The 20,184-nt window shown below is 40.9% G+C and overlaps 1 protein-coding gene across 5 annotated transcripts in view; it reads right to left on the reverse strand.

The window, feature by feature from the left end:
• Window positions 1–248: 248 nt before the first annotated feature.
• gdpd5b (glycerophosphodiester phosphodiesterase domain containing 5b) overlaps window positions 249–20,184 on the reverse strand; it is a 187,073-nt gene continuing 167,137 nt past the window's right edge. For 2 of the 5 annotated variants that reach the window (XM_034167968.1, XM_034167967.1), the window contains 8 exons: window positions 13,351–13,501; window positions 12,118–12,339; window positions 10,946–11,103; window positions 10,721–10,868; window positions 7,226–7,308; window positions 6,887–6,901; window positions 4,589–4,701; window positions 249–1,136 (listed from right to left, as the gene is read on the reverse strand). In XM_034167968.1, the coding sequence (XP_034023859.1) occupies window positions 1,078–1,136; window positions 4,589–4,701; window positions 6,887–6,901; window positions 7,226–7,308; window positions 10,721–10,868; window positions 10,946–11,103; window positions 12,118–12,339; window positions 13,351–13,501 (949 nt within the window). In that variant the 3' untranslated portion in view covers window positions 249–1,077. Of the gene's footprint in view, window positions 1,137–4,163; window positions 4,363–4,588; window positions 4,702–6,886; window positions 6,902–7,225; window positions 7,309–10,720; window positions 10,869–10,945; window positions 11,104–12,117; window positions 12,340–13,350; window positions 13,502–20,184 lie in introns of all 5 variants that reach the window. The other 3 variants (XR_004560042.1, XR_004560043.1, XM_034167969.1) reach the window with 3 other exon arrangements.

Here is a 20,184-nt window from a genome sequence, read left to right on the forward strand (position 1 = left end):
AAATTTAATGTATTCTTCCATGGCCCATTTACTGAAACAGCCTCAGTAGTTTTAGATGCCCCCCCCCCCCCCGCTAAAGACAAACACAACAGACAAGGAATTCACATCACACCCTCAGCGGAGGTAATGAGAGCTTTATTTTCACAATTATCACCCATAGTATTAATTTTTACACGAGACATCTGGCTGTTAACACAACAGCAAAGGCTAACAAAGGTCGTGTCGGAAGGAACATTATTACGATTATTTTTTTGTAATTTAACGGTTCAACACTGTCACTTGGTTTAAATGCTGTTCATCAGCTCACATATATGTTCAGCTGTTATGTACGGACTCAACAAAGCACTGCACACCAGAAAATACAAACATCTTACACAGAATACACATCTTTGCATTCGCCGTTCCTCCTATGAGTGCTTCAGGAGTTGTTCTGGACAGCTCCCACAAATCAACTGATATGTTCACAACTGACGTGCTGGACAAAAGAACGTCCGGCCTCTGAAATTAATTATCTTACATGTTTGAGGAGAAAAGGCAGGACCTCTGTAAACACATTGTTTTTCTTTATAAGTATGTTAAAATTGCTCACGTTAAGACAAGCGTCGTGTCAACAGAAGGCAGAAGCATACAAGCAGTAACGTTTTCGCTTCTTGCTGCACCAGTGCCTGGTTCAAACGGCAGACAATCTGCAAGGACTAGAAGGTCGTATACAGCGCATCAAAACAAAAATAGCTTAAAAGTCTGGAATTATTTGTAGCTGTGACGGCAGATTTTTCCATCAATAAAAAAAAAAAAGTGCTCGCAGTTTCCTGTGCATTACAGTGCATCTGACAGGGGTATATACAAAATGTGCACAGAGTGACAGGGCGGCCGCTCTCTCTCTCTCAGACAGAGCAGCCTGCTAATCAGTGGGAGAGAGGAGGAGATGTCACGTGATGCAGATGGACAAATGAAAACGATGCGAGACGAGCCCATCGAGCCAGTCGCTCAGAGCGACGCCCTCTTCTTCTTCAGGACAGTGGTCTAACTCGCAGTAGATCCACAGGGGTCGAGACCTGGTTAGTGGTTCTCGGTGGATTAGTCGTAGCCATTGTCCACGTACAGCTCCTCAACACTGCCAATGCCATTCCCCACCTCTAGAGGGGGACAAAGGGTGGTGTTTAATAAGATCTGTAAATATAATGTGAGCTGGACAACATGCAAACTACAAACACTTGACAATAGTGTTTATGACATAAAGGGATTGTGATGATGCAGAAATGATGGATGAGTGGCTGAAAGTTATAAGATGAAGCAGCGTTATGTTTATGCCAAAAGTGGAGGAAGTTGCAAAATTCAGAGCTCAGGAAGCCAAGGTTAACGTATCCTTTCATGTTGCTGTACACACGGTCAGCCTACGTGAGACAACGTGCAATTAGTGTTGCATAAGACTAACACCATGAAAACTGTTTCCATGCTGGACTTTTGTATTGTTTTTGCTAACATATACCTCTGCTCCCACCCATTGGAGACAACCCTTGGAAGATGTGCACCAGGACGCTACAGATGAGCAGCACTACACTGGTTTTAAGCCATCGTCAGCTGCAGTCATTCAAGACTAAACTTTTGGTGAACAAAACTCCAGGGCCCGTATCCATGAAGCAACCTAAGACTAAAAATAGCTCCTAGTGACGTTATTCTAAGAAAAATCTTAGAATTCCTTGAATTCTTAGAGATTTCTTACAATTTTCCCTTGGTAAGATTAAAGTTGTCCGCAAAGCACCTTAGACCTTCAGAGAGCTCCTAAGGTGCCAAACTGGTAAGAGTAGTGAGGAGGACTTTTAAGAAGCCTAAAAGTGTCTTAAACAAAGAAGATGGCAGAAAGGAAGTAGAGATATTCTCCGTATGTAGGATGACAGTGAGACAGTAACACACTACCTGCTTGATCTACATAATTATTTTATGTTAATTTACTGTCTTAATGTATTTATAAATTGTTTAGGTTCTTGTTATCATATACACACTCTTAATATTAGCATTATTTTTATTATCATCTGTATTATTAATACTATCATCGGTATTATTAATATAGTGGTCCCTCATTTATCGCAGGAGTTACGTTCTGAAAATAACCCGCGATAAGCGAAATCCGCGAAGTAGTTAGCGTTATTTTTTACAATTATTATAGACGTTCTAAGGCTGTAAAGCCCCTCACTATACACTTTTCTCAAACAGGCATTAACATTTTCTCACTTTTCTCTCGTGTGTAAACACTCTCAAAGTTCAAACCTTAGTAGAAAAATAAGACCAACCTGTTTTCAGGCCCAAACATTTGTTTGAGAAATAAAAATAGAACATTTTCCTATAAACAATTATGATGGCTTTTAGAACTAACGAATTTAATTTTAACGATCAACCTACGAGGTTGGACACATAAGAAATTATTAATAGTGACTGACCAATATTTCACAGTTCCTCTGATCGCGCCTCATTGTCCTGGCGCCACTCCGCTATTGCGCCTTTTTCCACTGAGTCATACCTCGGTGCAGGTGTCTTTTTCCGAGCGAAGAACACAGTTATGGGTAGTTGTTGGCACTCTTTTTTTCTTCTGGGCGAGAACATTCTTATAAACAGACACGCCGAACACAATGCGCGTGCTCTACCTTCGCGGTGCCGCAACCGGCCTGCTTGAAGAGGACGCAGAACACAATGCGCGGTTAAAAAAAAAAAAAAAAAAAGCATGCAAAATTGGACTAAAAAAAATCCACGAAACTGCCAGGCCGCGAAAGGTGAACCGCCTTATAGTGAGGGACCACTGTATTGCTATTTTCTTTTATTATTCTATTTTGTCATTTGATTTTTAAATAGACCACAAAGGAAATAAGTGTTTTCACTTTCTTGTGTCATGCATGTATTTTTAATGTATTTACAATTATATTTTGTACTTACAATCAACTTACTAAATAAACTCAGGCACACTTTTAATACATAGATATTTGGGATGTGAATGACGTACGTTCAAGCATTTTCAAGCTGTGTAACAATACATTTAATTTTGCTGGCTTTCAAGTTGCTTCACAGACATGGATCTTTTATGTGAAAGTCTTTTTCATTTGAGTTGCCATTTTGTTACACTAAAACTGATAAATGAGAACAACAGCATAGTCTGCACAAACCCACAGCACCCTGGGAAAATGGCAGTAAGCTTACTATTACCAAGTAACACTTGATTTTTGACCCCAAAGTCAATAGGCTTCTTAGGGCCAATATACCTCATACACATGAAGTCTGGTGACAACCAGCCACCTAGGAAACAAGTCATTGTACTCACAAGATTTTTTTTTCCAAAGTACACTGCAGTGCAGTACCCCCCTTTGCTTTGACCATAAAAACAATAACTTTCTTGGGGTCACTATAAGTAACGTGTATCGTAGGGCAGCACAGTGGTCTGTGTGGGATTCCTCTAGACACTGCAATGTCCTCTCAGAATCAAAGCAGACTTATTTAGGGTCTGCTCCTTTCTCTGCCCCTAACCAAGGCTCCGTCACTACATCTGGAGTTGGTCCCTGGGCACCGGACTGTGGCTGCCACCTACTCCTAGTAGTTGGACTGCGTTTAACTGTAGGGTTAGGATGGGTTAAATGCAGAGCACAAATTTCATTGTATGTATGTATATATGTACAATGACAATAAAGGCTCTTCTGTTACGTTTGGTGACAAATTGGGCCAGTACAACTGAAGTAATCTCGCTCAAAATTAAAACGTCTGACTCCCCGCACACAGTGATGTCTAGCCCACTGGCTACGCTCTGGGAAAACCTATTCCACTCCCAGTGTGTTCACTGCTGTGCAAGAAATCAATGTGAAAAATTAGAAACTGCCATCAGCAAACAATGAATGACTCTACTGTTTGCATGTGGATATTAGCTTAGCACACAGCTAACAATCTGCCACAGAATGCAATCGTAGGTTAGCCAACTAACAGCAGCTCTCAGAAGATGCTAGTCCTCACAGCACCATTACTTTGTACTTGTTACTTCTACCCATGTGCTTGTGTTTTTCTTATTTCCCCTCGACAACAAGCTGCTGAGCTTCCAGCTGCCGTGATGAGACGTCGTCACTAAAAATGTTCTACCGTGTGTAATATCAGGAAGTAGCCTGTGTTGACCTCCCTGCTGGGCTTACCTTTTGTCCCCTCCAGTGTTAGAGGTTGACTAAGCAAAAACAGAGTTTAATCTCCGCATGACAATCGGGGGTGAGGCGCATGAAGGGAGAAGGACAAAGAAGGCTGAGATTGGCAGGTAGCGAGGGATGAAAGAGAAGGTGGAGGGGTGATGCACGCCACACATGGAGGGATGAGGCAGGCTGCTACTGGGTATGACCATCAGGGGAGAGACACACACGAAAACAGTCATGCTCAGAGAGATAGATGCATGCTGGGAAGGAGACACGTGCTATGTGGGCACCTCTGAAAATGGTGAATTCCTTGTCTTACAAACTTAACATGTGATGCACTAAAGTTTACTGGTTTTGAGACTGGGTGCCCAAATAGACACTCAAGTGGCGAGTACAAGCGCCTCCTCTGCAGCTGTGTGGGTGTGACACGTTACCGGCAAAGATAAGTTTCTCCTTCATGACGCTGACGTCTCGGCTGGACCGGCCGACCGTTGCGCTCAGCATGATCTGCTCCGGGTGGTAACTGCGCATGCCACTCATCCTAAACCTGCAGGAGGTCACATCAGGTCAGGACCAGAACAAAGCAGTAAACTGCGCCCTCTGATGTCAATAAAGTGTACAGCACCACGGAAGCCTGTGCTGTGTGATGCAATATTCAGGATAATGTGCTGTGTTTTTTAAATTTAATTAAATACTTCAGTAAGATATGCATGTTAGGGGCGTGGCATTGTCCATTTGTTCAGCCAATCAATATTTGTTATTGACACAGGATCACTTCTTGGCATCGTCTGATTCAGATGCAGGAAACTGTGCGCTCGTTTTAATGACTTCAATTAACTGCAGTGCTTCTGGATTAATGCACTGAACCATTAGAAAGAGAAATGCAAGCAAGCAAAGCTTTTAGATAATCAGCATCCATAAAAGCCACTCCTGTGACACTTTTCCTGATGAATGGACAGCTGGGTCCATAAGTATTTGTACAGTGACAATTTTCGTAATTTTGCTTCTGTACTCGATTGCAGTGGAGTTGAAACAAAACAAGATGTGTTTCTAGTGTCAAATGTTTGCTTTCATTCTAACACCTGATTATAACCATTTAGGAATTTCAGCCATTAGTGTGCAGTCTCTTGCTATTTTCAGAGCTCATAAGTAATTGGACACACTAAATATTAGGATTATTGTTCATGCAAATCACCACTTTCACAGGCGGTTTTCTTTAGACAAGTCAGGGGATGAATATGTGAGAATATCAGAACTACAGCTTAGCCTGCTTACAGCCTCCAAAGCTTCAATCTTATAGACACCTCATGTGCAGGATGCATATTTGTTGTTTCAGGGTAACACAATGTGGATGCACATTGCACATACATACAACATGGCGGACTAATCCACGTTTGGTATGGACAGTGAGGATTAGTGGAACAGAATCTAAAAATTTCTTGACGACAGGCAAGTCGGCTAGTTGTTACAACACCACACCATGCTGGAAAAGAATATAACAAGAACTCAATACTAAACCTACAGATTACACTGGTCAACACGGGTTTTTCTTGCATGGAGTTTTCAATGGATTTTGGGTAATTTGGCGGTGCAGAATCCAAATCTGGTGTTAGTTTTTGTCAATCACATCACATTTTTGAGATATGAAAACATATTTTTCGTATCAAGCATTGACGCAAAAGCTGCAGCCTCACAAACCTCTTCTCTGCTATAAATGACATTAAAGCTCTTTGTTCACTTTTTGCGAACCTAGTTTAAAAACTATGCTTTTAAAGTTGCTTTTGTGCATGATTAGTGGCATCAAACTCCTGAGTGAATGAACCACTTATGCGTAATTAATCAATATGGAACATGCAGATTGCAAAAAACGTGATGTGACAGAGGCAATCTGAGCTCAGGTTCGGATTCAGCACCCCAAAATTACCCTAAATCAGTTGTCAAAGTCCATGCAAGAATTTTTTTATTTTGACTAGTGTTATAAATCCAAATGAAAACCTACAGGAAAATCAAAATGAATGTAGAGTTAACTGAACCCAAAGCTAACTAAACATAACGATAACTAGACTAGAGGATATCACAATAACTGAAAAACATGAGCATACATTTACATCAGACATTAAGAAAAACAAACCGTGTGGTTGTGTGTGGTAAATCTGTCTGGAGTAGGCAGTTCTTAACTGAGTGACAATACAAGAAGAAGAAAAGTGAGGGAAGCCACCAAGATACTGAAAAGGCTCTGAAAGAGTTATATATAGGTTTCTGTGATATGAGAAACTTTCATCTGTTGCATGATCAGTTATGCAGTGTGACAGTGGAGCGGGGCAGCGACTCTGAAATGTTCACGCATCCATCCCGACTGGTCGAAAGAAACTGACCTGACTACTGTATGTCTGACATTTTGTTACGCTGCTTTATGACACGGACAATCAGAGTGCACATGGACAATCAGTGTGCACAATTTGTGCCGTGTGGTTGCATGCACTGGAAAAACTGCTTTTACAGGAAAAACAAAGACGTGGCAACAGAGCAGCACAGTGATGCATGTGATAAGCAAAAAAACAAAAACAAAACAGAAGGAATGAATGCAACATACTAAGTGTGAACATGAAGAACGAGAGAAAGAAGGAAAATAATACCACCCCCCCCAATAAACAGAAAAAAAGACAGGACAATGACTAAAAATAGTGGAAGAGATGGTGAGGGTGAAAGGAGAGAAGCGGTGGCCCAGTTACCTGATCATGTGATAGCTGAGAGAAGATGCCAGAATGCAGTAGAGGAGGAGGAGAACATGCACATCAGTCAGAGGAGGAGAGGACGAGGACGCCACATAAAGGACAAGGAGGAGGCAGGAGACAAGAGAGGTCCAGTTTAGAGGTCAGCAGAGACAAAGACCACTGAAGGAAGTCTGTTAATTAAGCTACAGTGAATACTCTGTGTTCTGAGCAAAATGACAAATGTAGCAGCTGTGTGAGCGCTCGCAACCACTAAACTGTTGTGTGAGCGCTCGCAACCACTAAACTGCTGTGTGAGCGCTCGCAACCACTAAACTACAGCGACGCGGGCGCACTTACTTCTGCAAAATAAATATTCCAATGACTACAGCAAAGGAGACTATGTCTGCAGACACCCACATCAGGCAGTATTCCTCTGGTCTCTGCAAACACAAACACAGTCATGTTAGAACACCAGCCACTACAGGGTGGAGCTGTGTGCAAACACAATGGAATCTGTCAACACTGTTGTCGTCAGTATGACTGAACGCATTTTTAAATCAACCTGAGTGTAACAATTCAAGGACGTCAGGTTTTCAGACACGTGTGCAAAACCTTTAGGTACATTTAACGTGCAATGTTATTGCATTTTAAAGGAGCAGTTGGTGGAGGTTAATCGTTCCCCCATGTGGTCAACTATGTACACCGTAACTCAAAAACCAGAAGATGAGTTTTAGTGACACTTTCTGGAGTGATTAAAAATCTTTAATCTCTTTTGGAATATTTCAAGAACCAATCTCATGACATCACAAAGAGCTACAGACCTATAGACTCGAGAATAAAGTAATCCGCTCCATCGATTTATGGCAGTGACAGCTGTTACCTTGGAGGAGGTATTTGTGTGGCTTTGTCTAACCATGTGTGAAAAGAGATTGAAATGGAGAACAGATTTCAAATGTCAAGAGTCTATCAATCCTATCAAGCCAGCATGTTTTTTCTGGAGTTCCACTTCGCAAGAACTCATGTGTCATGATGTCATGCAACACTGAAAACCTGTGTTGGCTGAAATTTATCCTCACAGAAAAATTGGTCCAAGGGAATAAAGGAATCAGTAACAACTGGACTGATAATCCAGAGGAGCAGTTTGACATTATGTCACAATAAGCAGCTGATGCTCAGAACATTTCTGCTGTCGCACGATTGCTCTTTTTCAATCATGAACACGTTCAACAAAGAAGGTGGTGAACAACAACAGTCAATACTGTGTTCCAGCCTGACTACAAATCTGACCTGGTGTGGTTGGAGGATCGTCTGTAGTTAAGACGCATTCATTACATGATGCAAGTCATTACATAAGTCATTACATAGACTTATTTAATGACTGTCATAAGTCTATCTGCCGATTATACTAACTTGACATGGACACAAAGCTCAAATAAACAGTGGGCAAAGCAGCCTGAACTCTTCCAGAGCCACGGCAGGGGTTCTGCTCATGTCCACACGTCCCGCAAAGCAACACAGATGAGGAAAAAAGGTTTGGCACACTGCATCACAGCGTGGGTGTTACTCATGTCAGGAGGACAAGTGAGCTAGAAATCACTGAGTCATACGCTGTAACAAAACCAGTGAACACAACAGTGATTAAAATTAAAAGCACAGAGTAGGAAGTGATCCATCTGAAAACTGAGCACTTCTGAGAATATCACTGAATAAATGCAGTGAATCATGCAGTAGTGATGCAGCTGAAAGGAATTAGTCATAATAAAGTGGGTCTCACATTCAAGCAAACTCTAGAGTTAAAGCTAAATTCTAGTTCAATTGCATTTGTTCTGCAAATCTGACTGGTAATGGCCCAGTCACACGGCACTTAACGAAGGGCAACGAAGCCCAAACGACAGCAGGAAATCTGGAATTCCGTTGGCATCATTTAACCTTCGCGCAGCTTCGTTCCTGCACCTGGCGCATCGTCAGGATTTTTAAACTGTTGAAAAATTTAAAGAATGCCACCGAAAACCTCAGTTCGTCCGTATTTTGTTTTGCTGTCGTTCTTGACGGGTTTTTTTATCGTTTGCTTAGTTTTTGTAACATTAGCATTTAGTTTGATTTCGTTCAACTAGTTGAATGTTTTCACACAGTACAGAAGCCGTTTCTGAGGCTGCAGCTGCGTTCATGTACCGTCGGAAATTACAGGGCAAACTCAGCCTGTTTGCTTGGATTTTTTTTTTATCTGTGTGGGGGTCAGCTTCAATGGGCTCAGGCACCTTATACAGGCCAGAATGAATCTTTTGTGTGGATACAATTAATTATTTTGCCACAAGCAACTGCTGAATATGAAACAACAAAGAAGTTGTGTAATTTCTGACGGTACTTGAACGCAGCGGCATAACAATGATTGTAGGAATGACAATCCAGCCCTTATGTACACGTGGCAACAGGTAGATGATTCAGATGATTATATAAAGAGCTGTTCTGGAAGACAGAATTCACGTTGTGGATCAGCTGCTCAGTTATTCCACCAGCTGGTGGAATAACTGAGAGATACTGACACACACTGCTCCAGCTGTAGCTCCAGGTGCGTTTCGTTTAAAGCGTTGAGATCAACGTTAGTTTTGGTTTCATTTTGTTCCTCTTTTGTCCACCTTTTCTCAACGAATTGTGACTGATTTACTTTTTTCCCTTCGTTCAGGAATCGTCGTATGCCGTGTGACTGGGCCATTAATCGTGTGAGATTTCAGACCATAAAATATTGAGTCGACAGTGGCAAAATATTAGACCGTTTCACATTTGATGTATAACTCCGTGCCTGACCGTGTTGCTGCGCAGGTGTCATCAATGGCGCTGTCAACTGACGTGCAGTGGAGACTATGTCGAAATGCATGGATTTAATGGATTTAACTGGACTGATTGATGGATTTACCGTTGATTTACCTCAATGCAGTTGACGAGATGGAGAAATCTTTGGGTCTGCTCACAGAATTTCCAGTTTGACATGAAGACGCTGTTGCTACGGTAAGATTTGATAAGCTGACCACACCCTTTCACAATGATTCGCTGACCGAATTACTACAGAAAAATAAACGTGCCTACGATGGAATTGGATTAGAATGGGAATAACCCTGTTGTGTCTGATGATTTGCGGACGTTCATGCTGGATTACGGTCACAAATATCTGTCTTGTTTTGGGGTTTTTTTTTTTGGTAAAACTCCTTTTTACCAAAATTAGAGCAACTTTATCTTTTGACCCCTGTACAAACTGAAACTGACCTTTGTCACCATTCTTGCTGTTTTTACTCCATAACATTCAGTCACAGATTGTCCAAACTATACCTTTTTGGAATATTTATGATCAGGCAAATAATGTGGTGTAGCTTTCACTATGATTGGAGCAGCTTTTCATTTTGACCCCTGTGTAATTCTTCAACTGACCCCTACCTGGCTGCTTATTGAAAATTCAAGGGGCCAATTTTTTTTTTTTTCAAAAGAGGAAAGTCTAAGGAGTATTTGTGCTGAATTTGATGCTTGTATCACCATTTGCAGGATTCCTCTCTAAATATTCTCTTATCTGCTGCACTAAATGTGTGCACTTTATTAAAAAAAGGGGGAAAAAAAGCAGCCTATAAGTAATGAAATGCACCATCAAAGTCCAATACAGTCGTATGCTTAATATCTGGAAATCTGGTAATTCAAGTAAAACTTTTATTTTGGAAAAGAACCAAATGGCAGAGTCAGATAGATGAGAAAGTGTCACATTTGACAAATGCCAATGTCAACAAACAAACAAATGTTTGACAAATGCCCTTTGTAACCCCTCACGTCAAGAAGAACTTAAGAGTGTTTTCGAGGTGTGGTTCTTACCAAGAGCCAGATTGGGTAAGGCACCTTTCTGAGGATATGTGAGGCCTCAGAGGAAACTGAAGACACTCCACTGCACCAGAGGACAGAGTACAGCCATGGCTCATTTACAGTGTACACAGTGAGGCTGATGTTGCTCTGAGAGAACTCTCTGAAAACAGTCACAACTCGTTTTACAATCTGCGCGTTATGGCGCGAACCTCTAAATAGTCAAGATTGTCAACTTACCTGATTTCCTGTGCACTGGCCTGGCTGTATCTGAGCAGCAGCCTGCTGATGCCGGATTGATGAAGGCTCTGAGGGCTCCGTTTCTCCAATGAGGTCTGAACCAGGCCAGGTTCCAGCAGTCTCACCTGAGCTCTGTTTGTGTCTGGGGTCCACATCACCTACACACAGGAAAACACACGGGGCAGCTGCTGTCACTGCTTCAAAACTGGATACAGTCCCCTGGATAAAATCCAACCACAGAAGTCTTTTTAAAAATAAAAGTGTCATATTGTAATATAATGTTTATCTGAGTTTCTGTACCTTTTTTTTTTATCTCTAAACCAGGGGATCATCAAACACTCTGGCTATACCAACACATCTCTATCAAGATCAGTCATTTACAAATCAAATATGGGCTGTGTACTGTAATTTCCTGACTGAGTTGCATTTTCAAGTTATTTAAAAACACTTTTTTGTTTATTAGTTTGGAAAGTCTTGTGACTTGTACTCTGAAGTACACATGTCAAAAAAGGGGTGTAACTATACACAAAAATCCCAGTACAGTTTGTTTTTCAATACAGTGAAACCAAATAATAATGCAAAATGTTATATTCTTTAGTACAGTTTGAGTCTTTCCAGATTGTGACAATATTTTTCTTGAACTCTTGTATAATATACATTTTAAAAATATATACTCAGGTGTGACTTTCATTGTGTGCATCATGACACACTTATCTACACGTGCTACATCCACCGCTGTTCTGAATTGATTTTGTTCTTAAACACAATGTCAGCTAACTGAAGGACTGACAGTCTGCTTCTGTGTGTCACACAGACATCCAAATATGGATGTCATGAGTTATCTATTGGCACCGTTTTTAAAACCTTTGGAGGGATCTCAGAATCAGAAGAGGCTGACTGACTGAAAACATGACTACATGTTTTAAAGACCATACCACCACAATGCTTTGGATAAATCAGACATGAAAAGTGACCATGGTTTCAAAAACTGCTTTAGAGGTTTTCTGTGTTTTACCGCTTGCTATGGGACATTTCATATATGACTGAAAGAGCATAAATTAATATATCCAATTTAATTATTTGTATCTACATGTAAAATGTTTAATGTTATGTTAATGTTAACATGTTTACACAGTCAACTAAGTCAATGAAATGATACAGGGGACACACACCAGGCCCTGAGGTACCCCAGACCGTCGTACAGCCTGCACTGTGTCATTGATCCAGCTGTGGTAACAGGGGTGCCCAGGAGGAGGTCTCCTCAACCTGAAAACCACTGTGCTGTTGTGGTAAGAAGCCAATTTAAGAAGCTGCTCCAGGCTGCAGACACTCTGGTTGGCAATCAGATGAGTCTCATGGGAGGACAGAGAGTGTACCATCCAGAAAGGGTCATCCTGAAAGCAAAGAGACAGAGCAGCAGGGCACCTACTGGTTATCAGGATGTTGATCCCACATGTATTACAGTTTAAAATACAACAAAGTAATAAGACCTTTACTCTTACAAATTTGTTTTTGGAATTTTTTTTTAATGCTCATGCTTAATTATGGTAGTAAATGCTTGGAAGAAAATTATCCAAATATTATGTGGTGCATTTGCAAAATACTACTAAATTGCTGGAAATTGTTCCTTTTTTCCATTATCCTCATAGCTATTGCCATGTCCCTGCACCCTCAGTCATTTTCAAGTCACAATGACGTTCAGGAGCTTTGCTTTTCTGATTGAAAATAATTTGGATTTATCACTTGATCAAACCCACTAGAATAACTCATATACATTATTATACATACAACTGATTCCATTTGTACACTATACAGACATAAAAAAATAGGGTGATATTTCTGAACAAACAGTACCAATCAAAAGTTTGGACATTCAACTAAATGGGAAAGGGTGTCCAGTTGGCAATAATTACCATATCAGTGTCAGAATGCCCAGGGTGTTCCACGCAAAATTCTGCTTTAAGGCAGGCTGGGTGGATCTATGAGTGCACAGCCAATATTACATTTGCTGAAACCCCAGCCCTCCATAAATTTCAAGAAAAAGTCTGATTTCATTACAGATAACTCACCCGTTGAGTGCCAGACAGTGCCAGATGCATTCCGCCATGTGCGCATTTCTCATACTGCAAACTGTCAAATTGACGTCATTGTCATACTGATTTAAAAATAAATAAAACTTTGCATGTATGGGTAAAATAATTAATAAAAAAAAATAAATAAAATTACCCATACAAAAGTTAATATGGATCACTCTGTACATTTACAAAACTCAGGCACAGTACAGTAGATCACCTCAAAAGTGTCAATGAAGGTCAGTGTTTTGAGAAGGCAAGTAACTTTGTCCAATAAAGCTGAAAATGACTTCAAATAATTGTGACTGAACCTTATCAGCTACTTCCAACTACCTTGAGGAACCATAGCCCTGCGTTGAGCTGCTGCAGATCCGTCCAGTTAAAGAATGAGGCATCATCCATCTGCCTATCTGGGAAAACTTTCTCCACATCTGTGGTCCTCTGCAGAGTGTGGTCATGCATCAAGAAAGGCACGCCATCCATACTGGGGATCAGAGAAAGGATGCACAGTTTAAAGATGCAAGTCATATGACCAGCTCTAAGAGTTGTAACTAGAGGTCTCAAAATTTTTGCCCCACTCTGCCATACTAACTGCTTGCATGTATTAATTATATATTGGTAACTGTAAATCTTTCCTGATTAAACAAACTTTTGAACCTCTGTTCATGTAACTGAAAAATATGACATATGTAGAAAAAACAAAAATCCAGTTATCTCTGGTGACTAGAAACATCTTTGAGTGGATGGATTTCAGTGACATACGAGGGCTGTCAATAAAGTATAGGTCCTTTTTATTTTTTTCAAAAACTATATGGATTTCATTCATATGTTTTTACGTCAGACATGCTTGAACCCTCGTGCGCATGCGTGAGTTTTTCCACGCCTGTCGGTGATGTCATTCGCCTGTGAGCACTCCTTGTGGGAGGAGTCGTCCAGCCCCTCGTCGGAATTCCCTTGTCTGAGAAGTTGCTGAGAGACTGGCGCTTTGTTTGATCAAAATTTTTTCTAAACCTGTGAGGCACATCGAAGTGGACACGGTTCGAAAAATTAAGCTGGGTTTCGGTGAAAATTTTAACGGCTGATGAGAGATTTTGAGGTGATACTGTCGCTTTAAGGACTTCCCACGGTGCGAGACGTCGCGCAGCGCTCTCAGGCGCCGTCGTCAGCCTGTTTCAAGCTGAAAACCTCCACATTTCAGGCTCTATTGATCCAGGACGTCGTGAGAGAACAGAGAAGTTTCAGAAGTCGGTTTCAGCATTTTATCCGGATATTCCACTGTTAAAGGAGATTTTTTTAATGAAAGACGTGCGGACAGGTCCGCGCGTCGGGACGCAGCCGGCGGAAAAACACCTCCGTGTTGATAACCATTTGTAAAATCCAGGCGGCTTTTGATGGCTTTCAGTGGAGTGAGTATATGAGAAATTGTTTAACAGCTGGACATGTTCCAACTTGTCCTTAAGGCTTCCAACATTTATATATATATATATATATATTTATATATATATATATTTATATATATTTATATATTTATATATATATATATTTATATATATTTATATATATTTATATATATATATATATATATATATATATATATATATATATATATATAGTAGAGGCTTGCTTGCCTCTACTGGTGGTTGGCTCTCACTGCGGTATTGTATCACTTCCTGTTCCGGAGCACAGCGGTGTTTTTCTGTATCTGTTAGCTGTTTAATCTGCGCAGTTAGATTGATCTAGTTATCTAGATTACGATTTGTTTCCCAGTGTAATCTTTACGTGCCTTAACTAAAGCACTCATTCTGCTGAATCACCTCTAAATTATTTACACATTATTCACTTTGCGTGTTTTTAGGAATCCGCTAGCTTAGCGTAGCTACTAGCTCTTAGCCGATTTAGCATGGCGGCTTCTCCTGTCTCTCCCGCACTTTTCTGCTCTGGGTGTGAAATGTTTAGTTATTCCTCGGCCTCCTTTAGCAGTAATGGTACTTGTAATAAGTGTAGCTTATTCGTAGCTTTGGAGGCCAGGCTGGGCGAATTGGAGACTCGGCTCCGCACCGTGGAAAATTCTACAGCTAGCCAGGCCCCTGTAGTCGGTGCGGACCAAGGTAGCTTAGCCGCCGTTAGTTCCCCTCTGGCAGATCCCGAGCAGCCGGGAAAGCAGGCTGACTGGGTGACTGTGAGGAGGAAGCGTAGCCCTAAACAGAAGCCCCGTGTACACCGCCAACCCGTTCACATTTCTAACCGTTTTTCCCCACTCGACGACACACCCGCCGAGGATCAAACTCTGGTTATTGGCGACTCTGTTTTGAGAAATGTGAAGTTAGCGACACCAGCAACCATAGTCAATTGTCTTCCGGGGGCCAGAGCAGGCGACATTGAAGGAAATTTGAAACTGCTGGTTAAGGCTAAGCGTAAATTTGGTAAGATTGTAATTCACGTCGGCAGTAATGACACCCGGTTACGCCAATCGGAGGTCACTAAAATTAACATTAAATCGGTGTGTAACTTTGCAAAAACAATGTCGGACTCTGTAGTTTTCTCTGGGCCCCTCCCCAATCAGACCGGGAGTGACATGTTTAGCCGCATGTTCTCCTTGAATTGCTGGCTGTCTGAGTGGTGTCCAAAAATGAGGTGGGCTTCATAGATAATTGGCAAAGCTTCTGGGGAAAACCTGGTCTTGTTAGGAGAGACGGCATCCATCCCACTTTGGATGGAGCAGCTCTCATTTCTAGAAATCTGGCTAATTTTCTTAAATCCTCCAAACCGTGACTATCCAGGGTTGGGACCAGGAAGCAGAGTTGTAGTCTTACACACCTCTCTGCAGCTTCTCTCCCCCTGCCATCCCCTCATTACCCCATCCCCGTAGAGACGGTGCCTGCTCCCAGACTACCAATAACCAGCAAAAATCTATTTAAGCATAAAAATTCAAAAAGAAAAAATAATATAGCACCTTCTACTGCACCACAGACTAAAACAGTTAAATGTGGTCTATTAAACATTAGGTCTCTCTCTTCTAAGTCCCTGTTGGTAAATTATATAATAATTGATCAACATATTGATTTATTCTGCCTAACAGAAACCTGGTTACAGCAGGATGAATATGTTAGTTTAAATGAGTCAACACCCCCGAGTCACACTAACTGTCAGAATGCTCGTAGCACGGGCCGGGGCGGTGGATTAGCAGCAATCTTCCATTCCAGCTTATTAATTAATCAAAAACCCAGACAGAGCTTTAATTCATTTGAAAGCTTGTCTCTTAGTCTTGTCCATCCAAATTGGAAGTCCCAAAAACCAGTTTTATTTGTTATTATCTATCGTCCACCTGGTCGTTACTGTGAGTTTCTCTGTGAATTTTCAGACCTTTTGTCTGACTTAGTGCTTAGCTCAGATAAGATAATTATAGTGGGCGATTTTAACATCCACACAGATGCTGAGAATGACAGCCTCAACACTGCATTTAATCTATTATTAGACTCTATTGGCTTTGCTCAAAAAGTAAATGAGTCCACCCACCACTTTAATCATATCTTAGATCTTGTTCTGACTTATGGTATGGAAATAGAAGACTTAACAGTATTCCCTGAAAACTCCCTTCTGTCTGATCATTTTTTAATAACATTTACATTTACTCTGATGGACTACCCAGCAGTAGGGAATAAGTTTCATTACACTAGAAGTCTTTCAGAAAGCGCTGTAACTAGGTTTAAGGATATGATTCCTTCTTTATGTTCTCTAATGCCATATAACAACACAGTGCAGAGTAGCTACCTAAACTCTGTAAGGGAGATAGAGTATCTCGTCAATAGTTTTACATCCTCATTGAAGACAACTTTGGATGCTGTAGCTCCTCTGAAAAAGAGAGCTTTAAATCAGAAGTGTCTGACTCCATGGTATAACTCTCAAACTCGTAGCTTAAAGCAGATAACCCGTAAGTTGGAGAGGAAATGGCGTCTCACTAATTTAGAAGATCTTCACTTAGCCTGGAAAAAGAGTCTGTTGCTCTATAAAAAAGCCCTCCGTAAAGCTAGGACATCTTTCTACTCATCACTAATTGAAGAAAATAAGAACCCCAGGTTTCTTTTCAGCACTGTAGCCAGGCTGACAAAGAGTCAGAGCTCTATTGAGCTGAGTATTCCATTATCTTTAACTAGTAATGAGTTCATGACTTTCTTTGCTAACAAAATTTTAACTATTAGAGAAAAAATTACTCATAACCATCCCAAAGACGTATCGTTATCTTTGGCTGCTTTCAGTGATGCCGGTATTTGGTTAGACTCTTTCTCTCCGATTGTTCTGTCTGAGTTATTTTCATTAGTTACTTCATCCAAACCATCAACATGTTTATTAGACCCCATTCCTACCAGGCTGCTCAAGGAAGCCCTACCATTATTTAATGCTTCGATCTTAAATATGATCAATCTATCTTTGTTAGTTGGCTATGTACCACAGGCTTTTAAGGTGGCAGTAATTAAACCATTACTTAAAAAGCCATCACTTGACCCAGCTATCTTAGCTAATTATAGGCCAATCTCCAACCTTCCTTTTCTCTCAAAAATTCTTGAAAGGGTAGTTGTAAAACAGCTAACTGATCATCTGCAGAGGAATGGTCTATTTGAAGAGTTTCAGTCAGGTTTTAGAATTCATCATAGTACAGAAACAGCATTAGTGAAGGTTACAAATGATCTTCTTATGGCCTCGGACAGTGGACTCATCTCTGTGCTTGTTCTGTTAGACCTCAGTGCTGCTTTTGATACTGTTGACCATAAAATTTTATTACAGAGATTAGAGCATGCCATAGGTATTAAAGGCACTGCGCTGCGGTGGTTTGAATCATATTTGTCTAATAGATTACAATTTGTTCATGTAAATGGGGAATCTTCTTCACAGACTAAAGTTAATTATGGAGTTCCACAAGGTTCTGTGCTAGGACCAATTTTATTCACTTTATATATGCTTCCCTTAGGCAGTATTATTAGACGGTATTGCTTAAATTTTCATTGTTACGCAGATGATACCCAGCTTTATCTATCCATGAAGCCAGAGGACACACACCAATTAGCTAAACTGCAGGATTGTCTTACAGACATAAAGACATGGATGACCTCTAATTTCCTGCTTTTAAACTCAGATAAAACTGAAGTTATTGTTCTTGGCCCCACAAATCTTAGAAACATGGTGTCTAACCAGATCCTTACTCTGGATGGCATTACCCTGACCTCTAGTAATACTGTGAGAAATCTTGGAGTCATTTTTGATCAGGATATGTCATTCAAAGCGCATATTAAACAAATATGTAGGACTGCTTTTTTGCATTTACGCAATATCTCTAAAATCAGAAAGGTCTTGTCTCAGAGTGATGCTGAAAAACTAATTCATGCATTTATTTCCTCTAGGCTGGACTATTGTAATTCATTATTATCAGGTTGTCCTAAAAGTTCCCTAAAAAGCCTTCAGTTAATTCAAAATGCTGCAGCTAGAGTGCTGACGGGGACTAGAAGGAGAGAGCATATCTCACCCATATTGGCCTCTCTTCATTGGCTTCCTGTTAATTCTAGAATAGAATTTAAAATTCTTCTTCTTACTTATAAGGTTTTGAATAATCAGGTCCCATCTTATCTTAGGGACCTCGTAGTACCATATCACCCCAATAGAGCGCTTCGCTCTCAGACTGCAGGCTTACTTGTAGTTCCTAGGGTTTGTAAGAGTAGAATGGGAGGCAGAGCCTTCAGCTTTCAGGCTCCTCTCCTGTGGAACCAGCTCCCAATTCAGATCAGGGAGACAGACACCCTCTCTACTTTTAAGATTAGGCTTAAAACTTTCCTTTTTGCTAAAGCTTATAGTTAGGGCTGGATCAGGTGACCCTGAACCATCCCTTAGTTATGCTGCTATAGACGTAGACTGCTGGGGGGTTCCCATGATGCACTGTTTCTTTCTCTTTTTGCTCTGTATGCACCACTCTGCATTTAATCATTAGTGATCGATCTCTGCTCCCCTCCACAGCATGTCTTTTTCCTGGTTCTCTCCCTCAGCCCCAACCAGTCCCAGCAGAAGACTGCCCCTCCCTGAGCCTGGTTCTGCTGGAGGTTTCTTCCTGTTAAAAGGGAGTTTTTCCTTCCCACTGTAGCCAAGTGCTTGCTCACAGGGGGTCGTTTTGACCGTTGGGGTTTTACATCATTATTGTATGGCCTTGCCTTACAATATAAAGCGCCTTGGGGCAACTGTTTGTTGTGATTTGGCGCTATATAAAAAAAAAATTGATTGATTGATTGATATATATATATATATATGTATGGCAGTGTTCAAGCTAAAAGTTGTGAAAGATGCAGAAGAGAAGGTGAAGCATGCCGCTCTGATTTTCCTAGTCAATAAGACATGCGTTCGGGAATGGCGTAGGAACAAGGACAAGCTTGCCACCCTGGACAAAACAGCATAATGACTGGCTGGTAGGGGGAGGAAAGTGTGTTATCAGGACATTGAAGAGGTGCTGATAAAATGGACCCAGGAAGAGACAGGAAGAGTCTTAAATATGAGGCACTGCAGCTGCATAAGAACAGACTTGAGATTTCGTGGCAATGAGGTAGTACCATTTCATTTTCATTTTATGCTGTTCTCTCAGGAATTCACAATTTCACGACATGCAATGTCCTGAAAAGAAAAGAAAAAAATCAGGGTGCTTTTAAAAGGGGGGACTTTAATGGAGTAAATATGGTAGACAGCATTAGATAAAGCAAAGATACTGCTGTTCAAGTACTGAGTTGTCCATATCCATATCTGTATATTAGATCTGGATAAAGAGGTGCCTTGCACCTGCGTCCAGTAACATAACATACATGGCTGATTTAATTTAATTTTGTGCTTATGACCATTTACATTCTCATTTAAATACTGCTGTCCATACATCCCACTATCATTTGTGTATTGGCTCTTAGTAAATCACCCGGAAAACTGACTCATTAGCATTTTGAACCGATTGCTCTCCAATCTGTTCAAAATGCTGCAGCCAGACTTTTGACACGAAGCAGAAAGTTTGACCACATTACATCCATTTTGCCATCCCTTCACTGGCTTCCTGTCCCAGTGAGATCAGATTTTAAGGTTCTGCTACTAGTCTATAAAATTGTTCATGGACTGGCACCTCCCTACTTAAACCCTATGTACCGGCCT

The sequence above is a fragment of the Thalassophryne amazonica genome, chromosome 4 (genome assembly GCF_902500255.1).
Source record: "Thalassophryne amazonica chromosome 4, fThaAma1.1, whole genome shotgun sequence".
NCBI lineage: Eukaryota > Metazoa > Chordata > Actinopteri > Batrachoidiformes > Batrachoididae > Thalassophryne > Thalassophryne amazonica.